The following is a 21,731-nucleotide window of genomic DNA, read 5'->3' as shown; positions in this document are numbered from 1 at the left end:
ACATTATTTTATATTCCAAATTAAAACCAAATAATGTTACTTACTACAAGCATCAATGATAAATATTTGCAATCAATTTAAATAAATATATTTTTCTCAAACTATAGCTATTAATATTACATAAAACAAAGTTACCTATTTGTTTTCAATCACCTAATGAATATAGACCTAAACTGAAATCAGACAGACATAACTACTACACTTAGCATTACTCCTGCATATTATACATCAAGGTTCATACACATTTCTGCACATGAAAATTAAGAACTTTTAAGGATTTTTAAGGACCATTAATGAAAAAAATTATGGACCCATTAACAAATGGGAACTAAATAAATTCAATTAAAGATATCAGCTATGCCTGAACTTCACTTTTGTGATACCATCCTAAGAATAAAATAGATCCACAAGTAGAATGCATTATTATTAAACATAATTATAAAACAAATTTGAGAATAAAATTAACTTTATAAAATTTATCAGGTAGCATTAAATATTTTAATCTTATAATAGTTGGACATATTTTAAAAAAGATTAGTGACATTTCATTCACAAGTTACTAGTCTAGCTTAATACTGATTTCTTCTTTTATGTCTTATTTTGTAACGTAGTTGCTCATTTTAGAGGCTTAGTACATAGCAATTAGATTTTATGTCAAACGGCATAGGATAAAATAAGAAGTAAGATCATAATCAGCATGATTCGTTACAGAAGAGTGGCTGTTGCCACCACTGCTGCTTGCAGTGGCCTGCTGATCAGAACAAATGTAAGCATGGTTGGAAAGTTTAGAAAGTTAGGTGTGCTCTGCCTGTCTGGAGCAGTTAGTGTCATAACTTCGTGTAGAGTTCCAGGGTTGTAACCCAGTTAATATATTTTAAGGTTCTAATAAGCCACTAAAGTACCAGAGGTGATAAGTTGTTTTGCATTATTTTAAGTCTCACTAGATGCAAAGAATTAAGTTTTACATTAATTTGTACATTTTAGTGCTGTAGCTTGAGACCACTGTAAAGATTAATGAAAGGCAATAATAATAATAATAAGCAGAGATAACTTTTAAGGATGGCCAGTTAGTTACAAATAATTAAATTAGTAAGTTACAAATAATTAATTAATTATTCATTATAGACTTGCATGGCCACTATTAAATTTATTTAAAAAAATATTTGTTAAAAAACACTATTAAAATCAAAATGAATTAACATGTCACAATTTGAAATACATGCAATTTATGACATTGAGTCTTAAATGCTATTGTGATAACTACACATTAAAAGCTACAAAATATCTCAACAAAATATTTGTGCACCTTTTTAATTTGAAGCCTTTGCAAACATTCTGGCTAATTTATATCAATTTCCTTTTCTTTAAGTATCTTTTCTGACAATCAGAAATTTGTTTCAATATGCAAACCAGTATTTCCACTAGTTTCTGCACATTTTATTTCCTTGAGTCTTGCCAATATCTCGACTACATACCTATGAGGATTTACTTGATAAAAGTTAAGTAGTTCAAAACCCCTGACAGATGTAACGCAAATTATCGCTATGTCTGAAAGTAGCTACAAAGTCAGATAAAGGTTTAAATAAACCTCTTATTTAAAAAAGACCTTAGAATACAAAGGCATGTTCCTATGCTAGCAACATCAACTATAGTTTATGGTGATCCAATTAAACAGGAACAGTCAAATTCAAACTAAACACAAGGACTAGTGAGGGAGGCCTGCTGATCAAAGATTACATAATTTAATTTTAATCGAAGCTGGCTCGGTAACACGTCGTAACAAACTCATAACTTGTTATAACCTAGTCATCGCATAACAAATTAAAATATCGGCACCGATAACACAAAGATGAATATTTACAAATTTCCAGAGCTGGTAGGAACTAATGCAGCAGAGACCAGAAACAAATTCTGTCTTACAACCCCAAAACCTTAGTTTAAAAACTACCTAAGTGATTTTCCTTCTGGTGAGGAAATGGAAAGGGAAAATTATAACAAAGGCTGAAATTATAAACAACTGCTTAATTTACATAATAATAACTATATATATTTTCAAAGAATAATTTTCTTTCTCTTTATATATATGGTTACTTTCAATAAGTTTCCACTTTATTTTAGAATTTGACTTAATTAAAGATTACTGTTATTCGAAAAAAACTAAATGCATTTAGAATGTATACGAAAAGGTTCTATTTTTTAGTAATATGAACATTCAGAATAAATATGAAATGATATATGGTAAGGGTCGGTTACAGAACCATTGTAGCAGAATTTTTAGAATTTAGTCACACACTGAGCAACAAAAATCGAGAAATGTCAAAATTTTAGAATTTAGGAAGGAGGCAGCAGAATTAAGGATCTACAGAGATTGCATCAGGTGGGAAAATGCATAGTGCCAGCCCTGTGTATGATGCACAGAAGCATAGCTAGGGTTTTCAGCGCCCGGGGACAACTGAAGTTTTCGCATCCTCTTTTGCATGTCAAAAATAAAGAACATTTCATTCTAAAATTTTGTAACAGTTTTGCCTGGGAACAGATGTACCCCATTTTCCCACCCTAGCTACACCACTGATGATGCATTGTGACCTATAAGATGAATCTTTTAAATTGTCAGTTTCCAAGTTCTTTATTAATAGAAAAATTCCTTTCTGTAAATGCCTGTCCATGTTATATGATTAGAAGCATTTTTGATATTTTCCATGCTTGTGTCTAGTGAAAAGTAAAGAAAATAGAGGGAAAATAAACATGTTAAGAAAAAGACTTCTAGTATCAGAAGTATAATATTCAAATATTATGTTTTCATTGTTCTTCCGAAAATTCTTGAAAAAGTTCATAACAAACTTTCTCTAAAATAGTTCCATTTTGTGTTAATGCCATGAAGACATTTTTCTGGAATCTTCTACATATGTGAGTCTATAAAATTTGCCTTCAAATCCTTCTACACATTCCAAGTTACAATGTCCATAATCCTAAAGAAAAATTACCCCTACCTATTCTACAACAGCAAAAAGTCTGAAATATGTTAAAAAAGAATATCAGAGGGGAAAAACTGATGCATACAGGGTTCGCACACATTTCTGCACACAGAAATTAAGCACTTTTAAGGACTTTTAAGCACCATTAATGAAAAAAAATTAGGGACCTATGAGCAAATGGGAAATGAATAAATTCAGTTAAAAATATTCTCTGTGCATGAAATTCACTTTTGTAATACAATCCTAAAAATAAAATAGATCCATAAGTAGGATGCATTATTATTAAACATAACTTAATTAACATAATTATTAATAAGTTTGAGAATAAAATAAACTTTATGAAATTTATCAAGCAGCATTAAATATTTTGCACTTGTAATAGTTGGACATATTTGAACAAAGATCTGAGTGACATTATATTTACGTTTTACTAACAGCTCTTTTTTTTTTTTGTGTGTGTGTGTGTGTGTGTCTCATTTTATCACATACTTTACATACTTTCTCAGTCATATCACATACTAGAGGTGATATAACTGAGCAAGTAAGCTCAGTATAGTCAATAGCAGGTAGATTTTATGTCAGGCGGCAGAGGTTAAAATGAGAAATAAAATCATAATCAGCATGATTCATAACAAAAGACTGTTTTCACTGCTGCTGCTTGCCTAGTGAGAGACCTGCTGATCAGAACAAACGAAAGGCCTCATGTAGGCATGGTTGGCAAGTTTTGAAATTTATTTGGGCTCTGTCTGATGCAGTTAGTGTCATAACTTAATATAGAGTTCCAGAGGCCCCCAGTTAATGTTCTTTGAGGTTCCAATAAACAACTAAAGCACCAGAGGTGATAAGGTGTTTTGTATTATTTTAAGTCTCACTACATACGAAAAATAAGTTTTAGATGAATTTTTACATTTTTTTGTTTTATCTTGTGACCATGGTAAAGAGTAATGAAAGGCAATAACTTGCTTTAATTTTTAAGCAGATTTTTATAAATAATTAAATTAGATAGTTAGATAACCTTAGTCATTATGGATTTACATGGCCACTATTAAATTTTATTTATTTTTTAACAATATTTGTTAAAACATTTTATTACAATGAAAATCGAATAAAATTTCACAGTTTAAAATACATGTAATTTATGACATTGATTCTTAAACGATATTGGTATAAACGATACACAAACGATATTTGTATAAACAATACACATTAAAAGCTACAAAACATTTAGGTTTTGTAGCAACAACACTCAACAAAATATTTATGTGTCTTTTTAATTTGAAGCCTTCTTAGATATTTTGGCTAATTTATATTGATTTCCTTCTCTTAAGCATCTTTTCTAACAATCAGAAATTTATCTCAATATCCAAACCTATATTCTTACTAGTTTGTGTGCTTTATCTTTTAACTCGTCAACCTCTCTACAATGTAGCTATGAGGGTTTACTTGATCAAGTAAAAGTAAAATAATACCCAACAGACTTAAAGCAAATTATTGCTATGTCTGAAAGTAACTACAAAGTCAGACAAAAGTTGAAATAAGCCTCTTATTTAAAAAGAGCTTAGAATATAAAGGCATGTTCTTACGCTAAGAAAATCAATTACAGCTCGTGGTGATGTAATTAAACAAGAAGAGTCAAATTGAAATTAAAAATGTGGACTAGTGGTCAAAGACTATATAATTTACTTTTAATTTAAGCTGGCTCAGTAACTCTATCTTCATAACAAATTCAAATGTCGGCAGCGATAATGCAAAGATGAATAATTATAAATTATCAGAGCTGGCAGGAACTAATGCAGCAAGCAAGTGGAGGTCAGAAACACACCCTGTCTCACACACACTCCAAAAACCTATGTTTAAAATGTGTTTAAGTGATTTGTATTCTGATGATGAAACAGAAATGAGAAATAATAGTAAAGACTAAATTTAGAAACAACTGGATATTTACATACTAATAACATATCTTTGAAGAATAATTTTCTTTTTCTTTATGCATTCAGTTTCTTTCTTCAACATGTTTCATTTTTCTTTTAGAATTTTTGGATTTAATTAAAGATTTATGATTTCTGTTATTCTTAGGAAAAAAAAAAACTAAATGCATTTAGAATGTATAGAAAAAGCTTTTTTTTTTCTTTAGTAATACGAATATTCAGAAAAAATACAAAATATATATGGTAAGGGCCGGTTACAGACTAGCAGATTTAGTGACATACCGAACAACAAAATCTAGAAATGGCAAAATTTTTAGAATTTAGAGCAGGTATTGGAAGCAGAATTTAGAATCCATACAGAGAGGTGCGAAAATGGCTAGTGCCAGTCCTGCATATGACGCATTAAGACATCTTAGATGAATCTTTTAAATTGTTAGTTTTCAATTTCTTTATTAATGAAAAAATTTCTTCCTATAATACCTATCCATGTGATTAGATTAGAAGCATTTTTGATATTTTCTATGCTTGCGTCTAGTGAAAAGTAGCAAAAATAAAGGGAAGAGAAACATATTAAGAAAAATTCTAGTACCAGAAGTAAAACATTCAAATATTATGTTTTCATTGTTCTTATAGATGTTCTCCAAAAAGTATGAAATTCATCGCAAACTTCCTGTAAAATACATTTATTACGTGTTAATACCATGGAGACATTTTTTATTTTGTCACCTTTTTCTGAAATCTTCTAGAATCATGAGTCTATTAATCTTGCTTTCAAATCCAAGCTGCAATGTCTAAAATCCTGAGGAAAAATTACTCCTATCAATTCCGTAACAGCAAAAAACCAGAAATATTTTGGATTAAGAAAAAAAAATCAGAGAGAAAAAGTGTAAAATTAATTTTATAGAGAAAACTAAGGCATATTCTGATAATTCTGAATATTCTGACATAATTACATGGGAATGACTCTTACCATGAAGAAATTACAAAGACTTTTTTGAATTAATTACATAGCCTATTTTGCTTTTGCTAAAAAGTGTTTCATAAATTGTGCTTTATGCATTATACCTTGTTTATTTTTCAAATTCAAAATATTGTATAATAAGTGGCCGAAATGGAACTTTATAATATGGCAGCGAAAAATGAAAATTTTTTACTTTAATGTTATTTTTGAAGTATAATTCCAATATATTACCATTATTTGAATAAAATTTATTAGTGTTACAATGTTTTAAAAAAAATCCGTCGAAAAATTCCCAGATCTCGAAATTAAAAATTTTGTATAGAAATAATCTTAAAATCGCCAAAATGTTGATTAAGTCACCAAATTTAGAACCGTTTAATAAAAGAATTCACGCCCCCAAAGCAAAAAGTTCTTTAAGAGCTCTTCATTAGAAAAAATGAAATAATTTTGAAATGCTTATGTTTCACTTCTTGCTCAGAAACTCGAGTATCACACCACTTATATGAGAAAAAGGAACAAATTATAACCCATGAACCCATTCAAAAGATAACCATATTTGTCAGTGAATTGCCAAATTATTCCTCCAAAATGCAAATTCCCACTCTAAACGACAGTCATAAAAACAGACAAAAATTTCAGATGATTAAAATTAAGGACCTTCCGCCGATTTGGGCTGAAATTAAGGACTTTTAAAGACCAAAATTCGATTCCAAAAAAACCAAGTACTTTAAAGGACTTTTAAGGGCTGTATGAAATCTGGCATACTGAGAAAATTATATGGGAAAAACTGTTGTGGTGAAAAAATTAAAACAAAGGCATTTTAATTAATTTTAGCTATTTTGCTTTTGCTAAGAATTGTTTTGCAAAGTGTGCTATAGTGCAGTTTAAGCACTTATTACCTTACTTATTTTTCATATCTAAAATATTATACAATAAGTCACCTAAATGGAAAATAATGTTCACTTTATAATATGAGAGCAAAAATCACAATTTTTCATTTTAATGTTATTTCTTGAATACAATTTCAATATATTAGCAATATTTTAATGAAATTGATCAATGTTATAATGTTTTTTAAAAAAATATCGTCGAAAAACTCCCAAATTTCCGAATTAAAAATTTTCTGTAGAAACTGATTTAAAATCACCAAAATGTGGATAAGTCACCTAATTCGGAACTGTTTACTGAAGAGTCCACATTCCCAAAAGCGAATACAGTCAAAATTCGTTAATTCGGACACCCATAATTCGGAATGATCTATAATCCGGACCTCAAAGCTAAAAACGTTCTGCGCATGCGCCGCGTTGACACATGCGCATAGGCGTTTACGCGTGCGCGTAAGACCTCTTACGACTGCACATTTGCGTGTGCGCAAGCGCAGAATACGTTTTTGCATGCGCGTTTTATGTATAGCGGATGGTGTAAACTAAAATTATCTAATTATCTATTTCAGTTAATGTTGATGATTGCATTGTTCCTTAATTTTCGAATTGGATCCAGCTTATTATTTTTTGCAGGCTGTAAGAGCAATACTATAAAAGTAAACTTGAACTTTCGATTATGTCAAATAGAATTTTTGATTCTGGAGCTCCCAAAGGATCGTACAAAACGAAAGTATGTTTCGATGTCCATCAAACAAAAAGTGGAATTGCTGCAAAAAATGGATAAAGACATGAAGAATGTGACAGAGAGGTCAGTGAAAACGAAAAAATTTTGATTGACAAGTTAGTCGGTATTCTCGGCACAGCAATTAACGGGACTTGAACAGCGGAACTTTGTAAGTGAACAAAAAATTATGTCTGTTTATAGAATTAAAGAGAAAGTATTATCACATAAAACGAAGCAACTTAAACAACTTACATTGAAAGAAATGTTTAATAAAGTAAACAAATAAATATTAAGCTTTTTTTTTTTTTTTTGTAAATTTTGATACCCTTTAGATCATAATTGTTCTTTATTTCATAAATTACGGTTTCATATTTTTAATTTTAGAATTTCTGCATGCCATCTTACGCGATTTAAACTGATGATCTATAATCCGAAAAAATCGATAATCCGGAATCGCCGAAGTCCCGACAAGTCTGGATTTACGACTTTTGACTGTAGTTGTTTAAGACTTGTCTTCATTAGGAAAAAATGGAATAATTTCGAAATGCTTAGGTTTCATTTCTTACTCAGAAACTTGAGTATCCCACCGTTTATATTAGAAATAGGAACAAATTATAATCCATGAACCTATTCTGCCATTTAAAAGGTAACTATATTTTTCAATGAATCACCAAAAATATTTGCCCAAAACACTAATTTGCATTCAAAATGGCAGTCATAAAAACAAGCAGAAATTTCAGATGATTAAAATTAAGGCTCTATTGCCGAATTTGGTTGAATAAGGTCTTTTAAGGGCCAAACATCTATCAAAAAAAAAACCTAAGGACTCTTAAGGACCGTACAAACCCTGTATATAGAGTAATACCTATGTGATTTATTTTGTAGTTAGGCAGTATTATTATTGTATAATGTTATAATTAAACTCCTTCCTCTCATTCTGAAATTACATGCATCGAAATATGCCATTGTAAGACCCTATCAAATTTTAGAGGAAAAATACAGTGAAACAAGGATGCTTTATTTTCAAGTAAATAAGATAATTACAATTTAGAAAAAAAGGGAAAAAAATGCTATGCTCTTACTAGCAGAAAATAATAGACTGAATTTATTATGATTGATTTGCTAGTTGGATTGTTCAAGTTTATATTTTACAGGCAGCATTTTATCAAGTCACTACTTTTATTAGAGAAAATATAAGTTAAAAAAATATTACAAATTTATTCAAAATCAGTAATACAGTCAAAAGTCGTTAATCCGGACACCCATAATCTGGAATGATCTATAATTCGGATCTCAAAGCTACAAACTTTCTGCACATGCATCAACGCATAATGTGTTAACGCATGCGCATAAAGCTGTTATCACATTAGCTGTTTGTTGCCGTGACAAAACGTTTGTAGCAACAGTTCTGAGAAACGGCCTTTGGCGAAATAGGGTTACCATCTACACTTGGCAAACAGGCTGAAAGCCAAACAAGAATCAGTTATCGCTCAGATTGGCGAAAGTGACGTTTCCTTTCTAGTGACATTCGCTTCTTCGTGTTATTTTGTATCGCTCACACGCTTTTCATTTTAAACTTTATTGTTAGTAATGGAAGAAAGGTGATTGCTATCAAGTTAATCACTTTGATCTCCACTCTGGCACTTCATGTAACAGATAAACACACTTCTGGTTATAGCAATCAATTACATCAGTAATAGCCAAATTCTGTATACACTCTAAGAATAGTTTAAAAACATGTGCTGGATAAGTCTATTTATCACACATCGCTTATGTGTATTTTCTATGTCTGCATTTCAATGAAAATTTGATGGCTCACTGGAAAATTTGTGACCTGGTGAAAGCATTTTCTGACTAACTTTATGGCTCATAATTACTGTTCTGTCCATTCAAATGACAAAAATATATATGGCTGATATTTACCTCCTCACAGCCAGCAGATACTATTTAGCAAAATGAAGATCAAATAAAGCATATGAGTACATGAGCAATCAAAGATGTGCGAGTTGTTTACTGTCCCATAGAACACTCGGTAATATACCTAAAACACATTAATTATACCAACTCTAGAAATTAGGTGTTCACATCATGAGTTTGTTTTCTGGTTTGATTTATTGAGATTACAGCAAAGCACACTAGGGCTATCTGCCTAAGGGAAGGGATGCCTTCGGGGAGGACTTTCTAAGGGAAACTGGCTCGTATACACGTTACACATGGGGAAAACTACGAAAGCTTCTATGCAGCCAGCCCGTTCGCGGGATTCGAACCTCGGACCGAACTACCAGTGTTCAGCGACTTTACCGCTCGGCCGCTGGTGGGCTCAGTTGGTTTTATGTGATTACCGCAAAGCCTCGAGGGATAACAACAGGAGGGATCCCTTTGTAGAAGATTTTTTAAAACTGGCTCGTATACCAGTTACAAATGGGACAAACCAAGGAAACGTCATGTAGCCAGCCCGTTCGTGGCATTCTAACCTGAGACAGAACTACCAGTGTTCAACGACGCTTCGGCCACTAGTAGGCCCATGCACTTAATTGGAAAGTGCAATTCATTATGTAAACAGACATGAAGGTGATAATCAGTTGTGCGCTGTTTTAAGTAATCAAATGTTATAAATGCACAGCTGTTACATTTCTTATTATTTATTAGTCATGTTTTTATTACGTAGATCATACGTATGATATAATTATGAATTAACCCAATAACAAAATGTGTACACTCTTTAGTACTCAAATACTCATCAATTATTTTTCAACTGATTATTACATACCCATAATAAGTTGCAAAGAACTGATAACTATAGTTGCTGCCAATTACATAATCGTTATCTGAATTAAAAGTAACTTCAAATAAACTTCTTGGCAATGTTCATTTTTGTATTCATACATACATATATATATACACATCTAATAAGTCATATATTTACATACAGATAGAGAGATGCGATGTTTTAGAAGTTGTTAATATATATTTATTAGTATTAATGTAATGAATAAGATTTATATTAATGAATGTATATACAAATGTTTTTCATCACGCATAATAATAAATCCATAAATTTTCAATGTTTCAATATGTAGCATTTCCAATAAAAGTATAGTTTCTAATGTATTTATAATTCAAAAAGTATTTCATTAATAACATGAAAATAATAGACAAATTTAATGAGTATTCTCATTATTATATAAGCTATGCTTTTCATTTTTATGCATCTTTTATGCTGTTTAAAATGTGTCACTGATTATGAAGTTAACAATTTAAAAGATAAGTAATTAGGAGAAAAGCCGCGCATATACAAACGGATTTAAAAAAATTATTCAACTTAAATTTAAGAAATAAAATTCTATTATATAACAGTGTTATAATACACGATCAGCACGAAATACGACAAATTTGGCGAACTTTTGGCTACGAACAATTTGTAAACAAATCCGAAATGCAAGAACGTCGTAAAATAATGTCAACTCTGAAATTTCTATGATTATATATTTAATGAATATATACACATTTAAAAAATGACTCAGGCAGTTGTATTACAACAAAACAGCAATAATTAAATCGGCCTCTATTTCCACCGTCCATCAATTCACAGTGAGAGCCATCGCCATATTGAAAGTTACCCGTGATCCTTCAGAAGCTGACCTTTCGTCTGATTGGTTGAACGTTCGAGGAACACGTCTCCAGCCGGAACATTTTGGGAAAAGTTTTAAAATGTTGCTCGTAGCCAGGACACGTTCCTCCTAGCTAGACGAAAAATTTCTCGGAAGCCTGCCGCTTAAAGCCGTGCTACTAAAATCTCGTTTCTCGGAATTGTCCCGGGTAAGTGCGCGTGTCTATAGATGTGATAACAGCATTATACGTTTACGCATGCGTGTTTAATGTATAATGCATGGTATAAGCTAAGCTAAAATTATCTAATTATCTATACTTCAGTTAATATTGCAGATTGCGTTGTTCCTTAATCTTTGAATTGGATTCGGCTTATTATTTTTTACAGGCTGTTAGAGCAATTTTATAAAAGTAAGCTTGAACTTTTGATAATGTCACAGAGAATTTCCAATGCTGGAGCTGCCAAAGGATCTACAAAGCGAAAGTGTGTTTCGATGTCCATCAAACAAAAAGTGGAATTGCTGCAAAAAATGGATAAAGGCATATCCATTGTTTCTCTAACCATTCCGAAATCTGTTTATCAATTTCACGCTGCTCTGCAGAAACGCAGCGCTGCGTAATGAACTGGAAGTTGATCTGTCAGCACTATCCTTATTTTCAGGGCAGATGTTTTTATTTTATTTGGCCTATAATTCCTTACTAAATGTAGTATTTCATCTCGACGTACTCCGTCTTTGATATGATTTAAATCAAATTCCTCGTCATTATAATTCACTGCCGATACTGAAGAAAGTGACGCAGAGGTTATTGAAAATGAAAAAATTTCGGTGTTCTTGATTAATTAGTTGGTATTCTCGACACAGCAATTACAGGACTTGAACAGCGGAACTTTGTAACTGAACAAGAAATTATGTCTGTTTATAGAATTAAAGAGAAAGTATTATCACATAAAACAAAACAACTTAAACAACTTGCATTGAAAATAAACAAATAAATATTAACCTTTCCCCCCCCCCCGTACATTTTGATACCCTTTAGATCATAATTGTTCTTTATTTCATAAATTACGGTTTCATATTTTTAATTTTATAATTTCTGCATGCCATCTTACCAGATTTAAACTGATGATCTATAATCCGGAAAAATCGATAATCTGGAATCGCCGAAGTCCCGACAAGTCCGGATTAAAGACTTTTGAATGTATATATATTATAAATCTAACGTAAAAATAATTGAAATACTATAAAATGTTAAAAATTACAATATTTTTTGGTTTTCATTTTCAATGTATCAGTGCTAAATATACTTGAACTGAACTCCGACATCATTTTTTTGGGGGGGAGGGGGATGATTTCCCCAAAATTCTATATTATTCTTTTCATACCGTTCCTCTTCATAACAGAAGATATCACATCTAAAGTAGTTTAATAATGTAAAGGGGGAAACCATTTCCTCTTAGAATATTTTACCTTTTACAAGGATACCTTAGGAAGTTTTAACCAAAAGATTCTGTTATGACATTTTGCAATTATAAGTTTAATATGAAATGTGAAACAGAAAGTACTGTAAAGCCTTATTTATTTAAATGATCAGTTATTTAAACTTGTTAAAACTGCTATGAGTCAGCAGATTGTGAAGGAAGTTTGAACATAAAACGTATATGGAGAGAGAGAAATTTTTCAAATATATCCCTATCGCTCTTACTTTAATACTAATAATTTAGTACCTGGATATTCTCAAATCTTTTGTAATCAGAAAACTAAAGGTTGACCTAAAATTCCTGCAAGAAGTTATTATGATACAAAACACAGGTTTATAATTAAAAATTGTAAATTTTTTTTTGGTTCATAAGGTATATAGTAAAGGGTTATGTATGAAAAAATAGCATATCAGGTAAATTGCCTCCATGGCTTTGCTAGCACATACACACTCGTTTGTTAAAATTCCCATGAATGTTTTGCATAAATGTGTCTGAATTTTGTTGATACAGTGCTCCATTTCCTCTTTGAAGGCATGGATGGCAGTGCACGCGCTGCCATTAACCACAAACTTCAAAAAAAAAAAAAAAAAAAAAAAAATCCAGCAGCATTAAATGGAATGATCTGGGTGGCCAATTATGATAACCAAAACAGGAAACTACATGACCAGGAATTTACTAATACAGTAACAGAAATTACTAATTTGTTTCTCGGGCTGTATGGCATATGGCTCCATCTTGTTGAAATGCTGTGTCATCCATATTCATAGCTTGTAATTTAGGCGCAGAAAACTGGATTATCATGTCACAATAGTGAGCACCATTATCTGTTATTGCCTGACCAGCCACATTTTTTAAAGAAGAATGGTTCAATGATGCCTCCTCCAAATCCACACCAAACACATAAACATTGTAGATGCATTTGTTCCTCAGCAATTGTTGGTGGATTTTCTGACCACCAAATAAGACAATTTTGTCAATTAACCAAGCCATCAAGATGAAAATAAGCCTCATCACTGAAGATGATTCTGTTTGAAAAACCAGTGTTAATTAAATATTTCCTTTTTTTTTTTTTTTTTTTTTTTTTTTTTTTACCATAATCCATTCAATGAACTCTTTTCACTGTGCCTGGCAAGTAGGCTTTAGTTCTTGAGCCAATAGAGCTTTGTAAGCATGAAGTTGTAAGCATGATCTTTTGTGAAAATATGCTGTAAATAGCTTCATAAAATGTTTTTGACCACAGTGCCGAATTGATGTTTCTGGACTTGGCAACTCTTTCACGAACTGATTTGATGTTTTGTGTTGAAAAACTTGTTGAAGGACAGCCAGAGTGTTTAAGATTACTAATTGATCCCTTCTCCCTAAATTTTTTAATTAATCTCTTCACAGGAGATGAAGATAAATCACTATTCTGATCATATTTTGTATGAAAATTGTGAACTGTAGCTGCCAAACCTTCAAAATTTTTTAAATATTGTTTATCAATGAAATGCGTTATTCTTATATGTAACGCTTCATTTTTTAACAACCCTGAACTATCAGCTGTCCCTCCCCTTTTTTTTTCATTGGCAACACTTTATCACACAAATGGTGCAAAATTCTAATTTTGCATGAATTTGGGGACACCTTTTATATTTATCTACCATGACTTGCCTTCATCTCTAATTACTCTCTCCCCCCTTTAATTTTTTTATAATTAGTTTCAGTCTTTGGTCCTTGATAAAAAGTCTGTCCTTTTACTTTGTTACACTTACATATATCAATGCAATCTGAATTTACTTACCAATTCATAAGAGGCACAGCTAATAGTTTGGATATTTGATGACACATTTAAAAGTTGTTCTTCAATAAAAAGAAAAATTTCATAACTGTAAGGACCAACCTGCAGAAAAATGAAATAAAGACACTTCATGCATCATTTCATATAAGATTTGAGAAATGAAATTTTCAGTATTTGTAACATAAATTCCATAAAAGAATAATTTTCACATTTATTGGTTAATTGACTATTTCCTCTTGATTTTTCTCCTATTAATTTGATTTTATTCTAGGATAGAGTTAATTTTTTTAGTTTGGTATTTCAAATAAATAGTTTTAATACTGATCATAATGTTTCATCATCATCATATATACAGTAAGGTTTGTGAAAATCGCAGCACCATGAAGGAATTATGCAAATTGAACCAAACTTGCAGGAAATGTAAACTAAGATAAGACATACAAATGAATAGAATTATAAAGCAATTGTGCATGCATGGAATGAGAACTGACCACCATTTTCCATGTATATAATGTACTGTAAAATTCCATTCAAATCTGTTTATCGACATCTGTCTGTGGTGAATGTTTAATTAGTGGTCACTATGCCTCTTTAATAGCAGAGGGTGCCATACCAACAACTAAACGAGTTTGAACGAAGCTGCATCATATGTATGTGAGAAGGTGAACTTTCATATCAAGCAATCACAGCCTGCATGCAGAATAAAGCCACAACAGTGATGCGTGTTTGAAAGAAATAGACAGAGGAGAACCAAACAAGACAAAATATAGGCAATGGGTCACATAATAGCACAGCGACGTCAGGCGATAGACACCTCATATGCATGGTTGTGACAGATTGTAAAGCATCCTCTTGAGTGTTAGCACAACATTGGAGCACGGCTACAGGTGTTGTGTTGTCTAGCTCCATGGTTCGTCGTCATCTGCTGCAGCATGAACTGTGTACAAGGGTTACTCTATGCAGGATTCTCCCATCGCTGAATCACAGACACCTCTGACTTCAGTGGTAATGGCAACACAGTATGTGGCATGCCCTGTGGCAGCAAGTTGTTTTCTCTGATGAATTTTGCTATAATCTGGAGTTGAGAGATTGAAGAGTATGCATTAGACATTACAGAGGCGAATGCATGCTCCCACAATGTGCCATCCAGCATCATACCAAATTAACACCTAACATCATGGTGTAGGGAGCTAGTGGGTATAATTATCAACCCATTTAGTGCAGAATACAAGCAACCTCAACAGTGATTGCTACATAAGAGAAGTTGTGGAGACAGCGGTCCTCCCCATTCTTCGGTGCATTCCGGGCACTGTATTTCAGCAGGATAATGCCCGTGCTCATGTTTCTCAGACTGTATAAACCTTCTTCAGGGTACAACAGGTTTCGTTTCTTCCACGGCCTCCTTATTCCCTAGATATGTTACCCATTGAGCATGTCTAGGAGTTCATCAGTCGGCAACTCACTCTTACAGCTTGTGGCACACACACTAAGACTGAATTTTAACGTTAAGTCAAAGTCATATGGAATGCCACTCCCTAGAATTGCATTCAGAACCTATATGATTCAATACCACAATGTGTACAAGCTATCACTGCTCAGCCTAATGGACAAACAAAAGTACTGATTTCCAGCATTTACTTTGGTTTTTTTGTCTTGTAAATTTGATCCTTTATTTATATCACTATCTGAAATCATTCATTTCTGACAATTCCTTCATAGTGTTGCGTATCTCACAAACACTAGTGCATATGTGGTTTGATATCTATTTAACTGATGCAATGCATTAATACTTTGTTGCTTAGTAAGACATTTTAATGGACGAAAACAGAGACAAAATACAAATATTTATAAATATACATAAAGTTTAAATAATGGCCAACATCTTACATCTTTAGAAATCAACACATTCATTGCCAACATTAAAAAGATCTTACTCAAAATAAAATCATTACTGCCATCTATTGTCAGATCATTATTTGATTATAATATTCACAGTGCATGAACATAAAACAAGAATAACATAGAGTAATTAAAAAAACAATTAAAACGTCAATTCACCTCAACGATAATTTGAAACAGCAATAACTTTGAGAATACGTATTTCCGATAAAGTCTGAAAATCTCACTATACTTCATTAGTGCACATCCACAGCATAGGAGATATTAGTAGCAGAAGATGTCTTCCACCCTTGAAGTATAACAGACATCTCCCTCGGTTGCACAGATTATTCAATTGTCTAGAAATGTCAGACATCAGGTGCAGTATTGCCATACCTGTACATATATACTAGTGGGCAAAACTTAAGCAGTTTTTCTGATTTTGGCCTTATTCCACAAAAAATCAACTAAGAGACATGAAACTCATGCTACAGAGGTGCAATGTAGTATTTAAATGATGAGGAAAGTATAGTAGGGGGAAAAATTGGGAGACATGAAATTTATACTTACAGTGGCACAGTGCAGTATTTAAAGGATGAGAAGAGTATAATAGGAAAAAAAAAGGGGGAGAATAGGACATATATAGTATGGGATGAATAGAAAAATGCTTAAGAGAATGGTGCTGGTACAGAAAACTAGTTGGCCAAAAGGAAGTACATCAAAACAAAGAGTCTTAGTAAGGGATATAACTTCCCCTAACTGCAATGGTTGTTTTGTAGCCAGGGTTCGTACACATTTCTGCATACGGAAATTAAGTACTTTTAAGGACTATTAAGGACCATTAATGAAAAAAATTAAGGACCTATGAGCAAATAGGAACTGATTAAATTCAATTAAAAATATTATATCTATGCCTGAACATGAGTAGGATGCATTATTATTAAACATAAATTAATTAACATAATTATTAATACGTTTGAGAATAAAATTAATTTTATGAAATTTATCAAGTAGAATTAAATATTTTACAATTATAATAACTGGACATATTTGAAAGAAGATAAGTGACATTTTAGTTACATTTTATTAACAGCTTTTTTTTTTTTTTTTTTTTTTTTTTTTTTTTTTTAAATGTCTCATTTAGTCACATACTTGCTCAGTCTAAAGGTTTAGTAAATAGCAAGTAGATTTTATGTCAAGCAGCATAGGTTAAAATGAGCATTAGAATCATAATCAGCATGATTCATAACAAAAGACTGGCCGTTGTCACCACTCCTGCTTGCCTATAGAGAAACCTGCTGGCACAGTTAAGCAAGTTTTGAAAGTTAGCTGACTTCTGCCTGATGCTGTTAGTGTCGTAGCTTCGTGTAGAGTTCCAGGGGTTGTAACTCAGTTAATATACTTTAAGGTTAAGCCACTAAAGCATTAGCGGTGATAAGTTTTTTTTTTTTTTTTTTTTTTTTCATTAAGTCTCACTAGATGCAAAGAATAAGTTTCACATGAATTTTTATATTTTTGTGTTTTACCTTGTGACCAAGGTAAAGGTTAACACGTTGAGCCTGGCGCCGAATTTGCTGTCCTTTCCGTTCAGCCAGCAGCGAGCGATCAAGCAGTGCAATATTGCTGACATAAATTATACAAAAAGGAAGGAGACGCACATAAAGTTTGAAAGTATTGCTCGAAATGTTATGATGACAATTCAAAACTATTTGGATGGAAGATAGACAAAAATGTTACCAAAATAGTTGTTTCGTATTGAAATATGTATAAAGCTAAGCCGTATTTTTGTTTAGAATGTTTCAATAAATTTCATTAAAACTACATTTGATCACATTTCAGTGAGACTATACTTATTTTTTAACTTTAATACTGAAGGTCCCGCGGACCGATGCCATCCAAATGAAAATTAAGTGCCTGTCCCCAGGGACTGACACCGGGCTCAGCGTGTTAACGAAAGGCAATAACTTGCTTTAATATAGAGAGAAAATTTTTAAGGGAATGCATTTAGTTATAATTAAATTAGGTATTAGATAACCTTAGTCATTATGGATTTGCATGATCACTATTAAATTAAATTTATTTTTTAATAATATTTGATAAAAAACCCTATTAATATCACAATCTCATATAATTTCACAGTTTAAAATGCATGCAATTTATGACATTGATTTTTAAACAATATTAGGATAATTACACATCAAAAGCTACAAGACATAAAACCCAACAAAATAATTATGCGTCTTTTTAATTTGAAGGCCTGCCCAGACATTTTGGCTAACTTATATCAATTTCCTTCTCCTTATGCATGTTTTCTAACAATTAGAAAATTTCCTTCTCCTTATGCATGTTTTCTAACAATTAGAAATTTGTCTCAATATGCAAAACAATGTTTTCATTAGTTTCTGCATGTTTTATCTCCTAACTGCCAACCTCTCCACAATGTACTACCTATGAGGGTTTACTTGATCTGGTAAAAGTTAAATAGTCCGACCCCCTACCCCCCGACAGACGTGAAACAAATTATCACTATGAATGAAAGTAACTATAAATCAGATAATAAATTTAAATAAAGGTTTAAATAAGCTTCTTATTTAAAAAGAACTTGGAACATATAGACATGTTCTTATGCTAACAAAATAAAATACAGTTTGTGGGGATATAATTAAATAAGAAGAGTGAAATTCAAACTAAAAATATGGACTAGTGGTCAAAAACTATATAATTTAATTTCAGTTTAATCTGGTTCAGTAACTCTATTGTCATAATAAACTCAAATGTCAGCAGCAGTAATGGAAAGACTAATAATTATAAATCATCAGAGCTGACAAGAACTAATGCAGGGAGCATGTGGAGTTCAGAAACACTCGTCTTACACTCCAAAAAACTCAGTTTAAAAACTGTCTAAGTGATTTGCATTCTGATGAGGAAATAGAAATGGGAAATTATAGTAAAGGCTGAAACTGTAAACAACTGGGTAATTTACATAATAATAACTGTACATATCTTTGAAGAATAATTTTCTTTCTCTTTACATATTTAGTTTCTTTTTTCAACACGTTTCCTTTTCACTTTAAATTTTTTAGATTTAATTAAAGACTTCTGTTATTCTAAAAGATTAAATGCATTTAGAATGTATGGAAAAAGCTGCTAATTTTATTTCTTTAGTAATATGAACATTCAGAAGAAATATGAAATACATATGATAAGGTCTGGTCATAGAGCTGGTGTGGCATAATTTTTAGAATTTAGGGACACACTGGGCCAAAAAATCTAGAAATGGCAAAACTTTTAGAATTTAGAGCAAGCATTGAAAGCAGAATTTAGAAAGGCACCAGGCATCAGAATTTAGGATCCACAGAGACTGCATCAGGTGGCAAAATGCCTAGCGCCAGCTCTGTGTATGATGCATTAAGACATATTAGATGAATCCTTTGAATTGTCAGTTTTCAATTTCTTTATTAATAAAAAAATTCCTTTCTATAATGCCTGTCCATATGATAAGATTAGAAGTACTTTTGATATTTTCTATGCTTGTATCTAGTGAAAAGTAGAGAAAATAAAGGAAAGATCAAAATGTTAAGAAAGCGATTCTAGAATCAGAAATTAAACATTCAACTATTATGTTTTCATTATTCTTCCAGATGTTCTCCAAAATGCAAGAAACTGTCTGTTACTACCATGGAGACATTTTTCATTTTATCACATTTTTCTGGAATCTTTTAGAATCGTGGGTCTATAAATTTGCCTTGAAATCTTTCTAAACGTTCCAAGCTTCAGAGTCTAAAATCCTAAAGAAAAATTACCAATTCTGTAACAGCAAAAATCCAGAAATGTTTTTAGAAAAAATCGGAGGAAAAAAGTGTGAAATTAATTTTTTAGAGAAAACTGATGCATATTCTGAGAATTCTGATCATTCTGAGAAATATAAAAAATTCTTACTATGAAAAAATTAAAAAGACATTTTTAATTAATTATATAGCTATTTTGCTTTTGCTAAAAACTGTTTCATAAACTGTGCTTTATAGCATTATTCCTTGCTTATTTTTCAGATTCAAAAAAATTGTATAATATGTGGCTAAAATGGAGCTTCATAATATGACAGTGAAAAATAAAAATGCTTTATTTTAATGTTATTTTTTAAATATAATTCCAATATATTACCATTATTTTAATGAAATTTATCAATGTTAGAATGTTCTAAAGAAATCGTGAAAAAATTCCCAGATCTCGGAATTAAAAATTTTCTATCGAAACCGATCTAAAATCTCCAAGTTTAGAATCGTTTAATAAAAGAATTTACATCCCTAAAAGCGGAAAGTTGTTTGGGAGCTCTTCATACAAAAAATGAAATAATTTTGATATGCTTATGTTTCACTTCTTGCTCAGAAACTCGAGCATCCCACCATGATTTATATTACAAATAGGAACAAATTATACTCATGAGCCCATTCACAAAATAGCCATATTTGTCAGTGAATCGCCAAAAATATTCCTGCAAAATGCTAATTCACACCCAAAATGGCAGTCGTAAAAACAGACAGAAATTTCAGATGATTAAAATTAAGGACCTTCTGCCGATTTTGGCCAAAATGAAGGACTTTTAAGGACCAAAAATCGATTTAAAAAAACTTAAGGACTTTTAAGGACTCTTAAGGACCGTACGAACCCTGTGTACCATCTGTCAATACTCAGGACTATATTATCTAATAGTTCTTAGGGTAAGACTTCTTCTTCTTCAAGTAGCATCTGTTTCAGTTGTCTGGTGTTTCAGTGTCTGGAAAGATCATGCTGCCAGTCATCTTTTTAATGTATCCCACACATATTCAATGGGATTTAAATCAGGAGAGCATGCATGCCAGACCATTCTGCGAGTATCTTCACTTTCCAGAAACAGCATGAGTGCTGTGTGGCCATGCACTGTCATCCATAAAAACAGTCAGGACCAATGAAACCCTAATGCACATGAAAAAGACACACATGAGAAAGGATAGCTTCATCACAGTTAATAATCTCTGGCAAGTGAACCTCTGTGGAAAAAGATGAGTTCTGTCTATCCATTCATCATAATGCTACCCTATACAAGCTTGTGAGAGCCACTGCAACAGTCTCTTTCCTTCATGTTAGTGAGATGAAAGGGCTGTCCCAACTTTTTTCCATGTCAAATGGCATCAAGAATTGTTTGTCAGACTAAAACAACTCTCATAGATAAACAGGATGTAACTCCACTGAAGAGGTATCAAGCCTTTGTGTTCTTTCTCGTTACCACTGTAAACAGTGCCATTGATATACTGCTGTCAGTGGTATGCAGCATTCAAGATGGTGGACAAACATGGAGTCATCTGGCCACAGTAAACCAGGACAACTGTTTACAGTTAATAATATATCCTGATTTATAATAATATATCTTGTTGCCATGCACAACTGTGAGCAACGTTGCCTACTGACTGGTTTTGATCTCTTTTTGCCTGCAAAATGATATATCAGTCATCGGTCACTGTTGTTTTCCTTGCCCAAC

General features: G+C 31.9%; 1 protein-coding gene across 2 annotated transcripts in view; it reads right to left on the bottom strand.

The window, feature by feature from the left end:
* rod (kinetochore component rough deal) overlaps positions 1–21,731 on the bottom strand; it is a 328,458-nt gene that overhangs the window by 46,879 nt on the left and 259,848 nt on the right. For both annotated transcript variants that reach the window (XR_015041682.1, XM_085818707.1), the window contains exon 40: positions 14,342–14,440. Coding sequence is in view for 1 of the 2 variants with exons in the window: in XM_085818707.1 (XP_085674833.1) it covers positions 14,342–14,440 (99 nt within the window). In the remaining variant the exon portion in view is untranslated. The remainder of the gene's footprint in view (positions 1–14,341; positions 14,441–21,731) is intronic.

Source organism: Stegodyphus dumicola, chromosome 6, assembly GCF_044657685.1.
Source record: "Stegodyphus dumicola isolate Sdum_Otavi_A_Nest chromosome 6, ASM4465768v1".
Lineage (NCBI taxonomy): Eukaryota > Metazoa > Arthropoda > Arachnida > Araneae > Eresidae > Stegodyphus > Stegodyphus dumicola.
The sequence above is the reverse complement of the archived record's forward strand: the minus strand, read 5'-3'. Positions and strand labels throughout refer to the sequence as shown.